We start from the raw sequence: 7,083 nt of genomic DNA, 5'->3' as shown, positions 1-7,083 counted from the left end.
ATCGGCGCATAATGCTTCAGAAAAGACAGAGGACATATGTTAGTAATTACATAAAATGATCATTTCTGCACAAGCATTTTTTGCCCTTGGGTAAGGCTGTAAGCCATCCTACTAACAGCTAGCTCTAGCTGTAGTGATTTACATCCTTCAGAAGGACAGCCCTTTACTGCATCATGTATTACACAATTTGCATATTTCAACTCACGCCGTGAGCTCGATAGATGTATGATGATGACTACTGTAATAAACTCCCAAGCCCCAGCTATACCCTGCATAACGTTCCATATAACATCTTTCTGAAGCCTGAACTGAATAAATTCTCCGAAAAACAAAAGAACAACTAACCAATTGTGGCGCATTAAAGATATGAAGGCACGCCGAATCGGCGGCCTTCTAGGATGTCCACGTCAGTTCTTTTAATTTAGTGCGTTAGATCGAAATTCCATGGTTCAGATGAAGCGCGTCACAATCGGTCTTCCTCTGTGCACTCGGCAGTAGATAGGTGAAGCAAATGCACACATTAAATGAAGTACGGCTTTCTGCTTATTGTACACCGCACGTAAATGGACGGTGACGCGTAGCAGAGGACAGTGGATTCTCGACATGCATGGTCGGTGCGGACACATATGCGTGCATGCCTGCTGCCGGGCCTAGCTTGCTTTGCAGACCTAGGCTCCATGGTCCTGCCGGGCCTAGCTTGCTTTGCAGACCTGGGCTCCATGGTCCTATCACGGTCCTGTCACGTAGAATGGTGCTTCTTTCTCTTTCTCTCTCTCGTGTAAATGGACAACAAGCACATTACCCGTCGTCTCCTCCGTCGCTGTCGCCCTGCCCTCTTCCTTCCCCTGCGCCGCTGCTCCGCCTCTCACAGCGCCGCCCCTCCCCATCGCCTGCACCGGTGGTGCGCCCTCTCCAGCGCCTGCTCCGCCCCCTCTTGGGGTGGGGAGACGGCGACCCCCTGCGCGGCGCACCGGCACGAGGACGCCCGAGCGGTTGGTGCCCCTCGGCACGGCGCGGTGCCGGCGGCGCAGTGTGGCCGGTCTGGTTCCTCAGCCAAACCCAGCGATGCTCCTGCCCAAGGGTACCACGTTGGAGGTCCGCTCCTCCTCTCGCTCGCCTTCCAGGCCTCCGTCCAACTCCTCCAGCTTCCTACTCCGGCTCCTCCTCCTCTTCCTCCTCGCCGCGGTGTCGGCACTCGCACCGGAGCCTGCTAGGCTCGGGGACATCGTCAAGATATACCAGGACATTGCCACCTACCGTTGCCTCTCCCTAGGATTCTCCATGTTTTTGTTTTCTCTCTCCTCATCACACACTCGCCGCTCCTCGCGCCCCGCGCCTGATCTTCTGTTGTTGGGGGCGGCGGCGGCGGCCCGGCATTTGGGGTGTTTTTTCTGTTGCGGCTTTTTAGGGGTTTCTGCTGTTCGTTTCCTGCGTGCGTGATTTCGCGCTTCTGTTTGGTGGGAAGCGGCCCCGTCGATCTCGCTCGAACTGTGGCTCCGATCCCATCCGTTTGATTTGTTCGCACGCGCAAGAGCGATCCGAATCGTGGTTCGCTCTGGCCGGCGGCCGCCACTTGCTCCGCTGATTCCTCATGTTTCTCCTCCTCTCGGTTCGGCGAATTCGGTTGCTCTCGCGAGGTTTCTGGATTTAATCGTGTTTGGTTCTCTGCGTTTCTTCGTGCACTCTCATGGCGGAGAGCAATGCGAAGCTAACAGCGAGTGGTTTGCTGTTGATTCCGAGCGTGGTGTGCCGCTGTGTCTGTCTGGCTGTCTGCTCGCGTCCTTGGTCCTGATCCAACAGCTGTGTTCGATTCCCTATGTGCAGAGAATGGCGCCGCCGAGGATGACGGTAGCGGCGTGCCGGTGTTCGCCGAGTATAGCCTCGACGAGCTCCGAGCGGCCACCGACGGCTTTGCCCCCGACCGCATCGTGTCGGAGCACGGCGAGAAGGCACCCAACGTGGTCTACCGCGGCACGCTCTTTAGATCCGGCCGCACCGTCGCCGTCAAGCGATTCGGTCGCTCCGCCTGGCCGGACTCGCGCCAGTTCCTGGTTCGTGTACCTTGCTCCGTGTGATGGATGGATTGTTTCTTGTGTTCGTCTTGGCCCTGTGGCGTCTGATTGAATGACTGTGTGTCCGTGGGTGCAGGAGGAGGCGAGGGCTGTTGGGCAGCTGCGCAGTGGTCGCCTGGCCAATCTGATCGGTTGCTGCTGCGAGAGCGTCGAGCGTCTCCTCGTCGCAGAGTTCATGCGGCACGAGACCTTGGCAAAGCATCTCTTCCACTGTATGTTTGGTTTCTCCTTCCTCACTCTTCTCTTACATTAGCGAGTTGATTCTGATGTGGTACTAGTTCGAATGTAGCATCAAGGTGATGGTATTGGGACCCATATTTAAGGATGTGTGTTTGTCACCTGTATCCAATCCGGAAGTGTTGCCTTAAATTGTAGAGTGTTGTTCAAGTTAGTTTCTGCTGCACAACTATTTAGCTGTTTGCTTTATCTGGGGCTATTTCTGTGCTTTAGGCTAACTGGAAATCGACACTGGTCTTTTATAATTAATTTTAGTCACCATATTTAAGGATGTGTGTTTGTCGCCTGTACCTCAGTACCAGTAACCACTGTGGAAATGTGGCCTTTGGCCGCAGAGGGTGGAAGTAGTTTCTAGTGCCAAATCCTCTACCTGTTTGTTGTATCTGGTGCTATTTCTATACTTTAGGCTAGCAATAAATCAAGACACTGGTTTTCTATAGTTACTTTTAATCACCAATATTGGGTTGTCTCAGTTTGTTACTTTGTTCTGGTTGGAGGTGCAGCAGTCATTCATGCCATTGATTTTTTGGCCATGCTAGAGGATATATGTAGCTTGATTTGCATCTAACCTGCAAATGTTGCTTCCAACAAATGGTACTTATTAGGGAGGATTTGAATTGCTATGGCCTTTCATTTATGGACCACTCTCGGAGGGATATGGCTGTCAGGAGCTTTAAGCATTTAAAATTTTGATCTTTAAGTGGATTATACCAATCTAATATATGATAGTTGCTCTGTGTTAAAAAAGACGATAGCTGCATTTTATCCTCATGGTGGTTATATGTGTCAGGGGAGACAAATCCATTGGGTTGGGCAATGAGGATGAGGGCTGCGCTTTATGTGGCACAGGCGTTGGACTACTGCAGTAGCAAAGGGAGGGCACTCTATCATGATCTGCATGCATACAGGGTCATCTTTGATGTGGTAGGTCTTTACTTGTTCGCATTAGTTGCTTCTCAGATCTTTCATACAAAAGCATTAATCCTTTTGTGTTTTGACTGTGGGCCAATTTTGTAGGATGGTAATCCAAGACTATCATGTTTTGGTCTGATGAAGAACAGCAGGGATGGAAATAGTTACAGTACTAATTTGGCTTTCACGCCTCCTGAGTATCTTAAGACAGGTAAATGTGTCACACTAGCAATATCCCATGAAACATTTTGGGGATGTGCCTCTTTAACTGTTATCTGTTCTGCAGGCAGAGTAAGTCCTGAGAGTGGTTTACAAGTTTTGGCACTGTCTTGCTTGATCTCCTGAGTGGAAAGCACATTCCACCAAGTCATGTAAGTTTTCCTACCCTGCGTGCTTTTAACATAGTCTACACTTATAATACATTGGCGCTGTAGTGCTATTAACATATTCTATAATTTATATAGAAATAAATTTTACACTAACCTTTTCTCTCCTTTATTTAGTTCTTTGTGTGTGGATATTTATTTTTTTTGCCTTTGGTATATTTTTTCGAGGGAACGAGTTGACATTACCTTTTCTTTTCCCTGTAGGCACTCGACCTTATAAGAGGAAAGAACTTTCTAGTGCTGATGGATTCTTGCTTGGGATGGGTGGTTGATATAGCCGTGGGATGGGTTCATGATCTTCTATTGGATTCGTCTGTGGGGTTCGGATCCTGTTGCTCGATCTTAGCGAGTGAGTGGCTGTTTGGTAGCGAAAGCCAGCACAAGAGATTATTGATTAGATTGGGTTCCTGCATAGCCTTGAGTTGTGCTCTATGCCTATCTGCATGTTCGTTTTTTGCTGTAGGGTATAGGATTTGGCAATGTGTGATTTACATGTGATGCTCTTTTTAATGCTTGTTTTGAATAAGTGGGTCGCTAGAGAAACCCCCTTAGCCGGGGGAGAAAAGGGTTCGAATAAAAAAGGACGGTGGAACCCCACTGCTGTTGTGGTTCTAATAAAAACTGGGAGGTGATGTGAAATAGCAGCCAACTTTAGTTATGTAACTGGTGTCGGGCTCAATTTTCAGGGGATGTAACACATGTTGGCACTGTCTGGATAGTGGGAGGACAGTGGGTAGTCAGTTATTGAGTAGAATAATTGTAAGTAGCTGAGCGATGTCAGCACGGCTCGGTGGATTTCCTTCCATGGTTGGGATGTGAGTAAATTGTAGGTTTTGATGGGTTTTAGACTTTTAGGAAAAATATATCTGTACTGAACTTAAACAATTGAGGATAATAAAACTATAATGGAAGTATCAAACACCTGAAAAACGATTGTATTGAACCCCAGGTATGCTGTTACCATAATTATGTTTCTCAACTCATGATGACTTTTGCAACTTGTATTTTCCGTTGATGTATTGGAGTCTGGAATTACATATGTTGTGGTCTAAATGGTAAAGGCTTGGGTGATTTAACAACTAATTGTTTGGTTTGCGTGTATATATTTGATTGTTCTCTTAATGCTGCCTACATGCTTGTACTGAAAATCGTGACTATGTTAGAATTATTTGCATGCATGGCTATCATATTCTTATAATTTTAATATCCTCTGTTGCTTTTTTCATGCAGGCTGTCACTGCTTCTAGCACAAAGAAAGCTGACCTGATCTTTGGTGAGATACAATCACAGATAAAGAATAAGAACATTACGGTAGATGTGAAAGCAAACTCAGAGTCAAATGTAAATCTCTCTCTCTGTATATGTATATACTTAACCCCTGGAAATTGCATGCTTTGCTCAAAATGGACCTGCAACATGTTCATTTCTTGTGATATCACCTAGACTAATAGTAGTAGTTTGCCAAACTATTATCAAGCATGCTATTTGTGTTGGTCAACAATTTGCTCTTTGACTAATTAGTTGATCTGTCATGTTTCTCACTGTTCGAGTTCTGTTGACTGCTTGCTTTGACGTGCTTGTTCAGATCATTACTACAGTTACTGTTGATGAGATTGCAACTCCAGGACTGAAAACCATCCTTAGCTTTGCTGTTCCTGATCAGAGGGCTGGAAAGGTAATAATCTAATTCAGTTTATTATTTCTTAAGTGGAAGGTTATTCTTCAATGTATTCATGTATTTATTTCTGGTTGTAGGTTGAGCTTCAGTATTTGCATGATTATGCTGGAGTTAATGCAAGCATTGGTCTGACAACCAATCCTGTAGTCAACCTCTCTGCTGCCTTTGGCACTAAGGCTCTTGCAGTTGGTGCAGATGTCTCACTTGATACTGCCACTGGGAACTTAACCAAATACAACGCTGGACTGAGGTTCACTCATGAAGACCTCATCGCATCCCTGACCCTGTGAGTTTTCAAAGTGTAGTAATCTTATATATTTAGGCACTGTATGCGACTGTTATTTGACAATGCTTAAGCTTATTTGATACTTGTAATTTCTTTTTTTATGGTTAAGTGCAAATCCCTGCTTAATGTGTTTCAACTTCAAGCCATTGTGTAGCTGGTTTAGTGCATAAAAAATAGTCAAAATATTAATATATTGTCACCATGATTTCACCTTTTGAGACATTTCTCAAATGGAGTTTTTGAAAGAAGCAACTTTATAATTTTGCTTCACTTATATTTGTTTGCAACAAACACGAGTTTCTAAGTCACTCAGATTATTGCATGTACAGCAATTGATGAAAGTTACTAACTTTGCTAAGTGTTTTTTTTTGTTTCATTGGAAAAAGGGATCTTTTGCAGTAAGCTGGTGGCAATATGGCTAATATTGAGCCGTGCCTCCAGGAAGGGTTTGATGCTAAGTATTTTGGTTTTCTAATTGAGTGAAAAGTCCTATGTATAATTTTGGGTTTGATGCTCAGTATTTTGGTTTCCTAATTGAGTGAAAAGCCCTATGTATAATTTTCTTATATTAAATGAAACTGATGTCATAGCTCCTCAACAGATATAATCCCGTTTCTTCTAGGATGTTTACTGTCTTATTATTGCAGTGCCTTTCCAAATTTCATGTTACTGATCCAACCTTCTCTTGCAGGAACAACAGGGGAGACAGCCTTACTGGAGCTTACTACCACAAGGTGAGCGAATTGAGCAACACAGCTGTTGGGGCAGAGCTTACCCACAGCTTCTCGACCAATGAAAACACCCTCACCTTTGGCGGGCAGCACGTTCTGGACCCACTAACCATCTTGAAGGCCCACATCAACAACTCTGGCAAGGCCAGCGCCCTCATCCAGCATGAGTGGAGCCCAAAGTCACTGGTCACCATCTCGGCCGAGGTCGACACAAAGACCATCGAGAAGAGCTCGAAGGTCGGGATTGCCGTGGCCCTCAAGCCCTGATTGGTTATCGAGACCATATTTTTTTCCTTCTAAGCTCCTAGCATGACTGTTTCAATCAGATCAGGTCAGCTGGTGAAAACAAAACTGTTGGGGTTCCCGACATCTTTTGGTCGTTGCAGTCTGTCGATTTCATGAACCGTGAAATGTTTCATTGAGGAAATTTTTCGGTCGTCTGTGTAGCGCTCTGTTAAATGAGCAACCTTCACAATAATTCAAGCTCGGTAGAATTCTAAACTTGTTTACAATGGTTGATGGTGACTTGTGTCAATTGAGGTAGGGGTGGTCCTGTTTTCTGCAACTGTTTTTGCAAGGGGTATGTGGTACCTTTGCCAGCTCTATGAAGAGCCCGTTGCCCGTATCCCCATGAAGTTCTTTCCACCCTTGGATAAGAATTGGCGGCCATGGATGGCTCGCATGGAGGCTTTGCAAGGGTGTGATGCGCAAGAAGATAGTCCTACCGTGGTGCGCTTGACCACGTACATGCTTGCTCTGGATGAGCAGTATGACCGGCAAG

General features: G+C 45.9%; 1 protein-coding gene and 1 pseudogene across 1 annotated transcript; both read left to right on the top strand.

The window, feature by feature from the left end:
- Positions 1 to 1,065: 1,065 nt before the first annotated feature.
- Positions 1,066 to 4,094, top strand: LOC136479801 (serine/threonine-protein kinase BSK5-like; annotated as a pseudogene).
- Positions 4,095 to 4,709: 615 nt separating this feature from the next.
- Positions 4,710 to 6,820, top strand: LOC136481849 (mitochondrial outer membrane protein porin 1-like). The gene is made up of 4 exons (XM_066479128.1): positions 4,710 to 4,948; positions 5,193 to 5,282; positions 5,363 to 5,571; positions 6,263 to 6,820. The coding sequence occupies exons 1-4, from the start codon at positions 4,781 to 4,783 to the stop codon at positions 6,567 to 6,569; spliced, it is 774 nt and encodes a 257-aa protein (XP_066335225.1). The 5' UTR covers positions 4,710 to 4,780; the 3' UTR covers positions 6,570 to 6,820.
- Positions 6,821 to 7,083: the final 263 nt, after the last annotated feature.

This window comes from Miscanthus floridulus, chromosome 9 (genome assembly GCF_019320115.1).
Source record: "Miscanthus floridulus cultivar M001 chromosome 9, ASM1932011v1, whole genome shotgun sequence".
NCBI lineage: Eukaryota > Viridiplantae > Streptophyta > Magnoliopsida > Poales > Poaceae > Miscanthus > Miscanthus floridulus.
This window is presented reverse-complemented; position numbering and strand designations above follow the sequence as displayed.

Bases quoted from the DNA above. Each gene is read 5' to 3' on its own strand.
- LOC136481849 (XM_066479128.1), top strand. From the start codon at position 4,781: ATGCATGGCTATCATATTCTTATAATTTTAATATCCTCTGTTGCTTTT. The intron at 4,949-5,192 runs GTAAATCTCTCT...GTGCTTGTTCAG, and splicing joins AAGCAAACTCAGAGTCAAAT to ATCATTACTACAGTTACTGT. The intron at 5,283-5,362 runs GTAATAATCTAA...TTCTGGTTGTAG, and splicing joins CTGATCAGAGGGCTGGAAAG to GTTGAGCTTCAGTATTTGCA.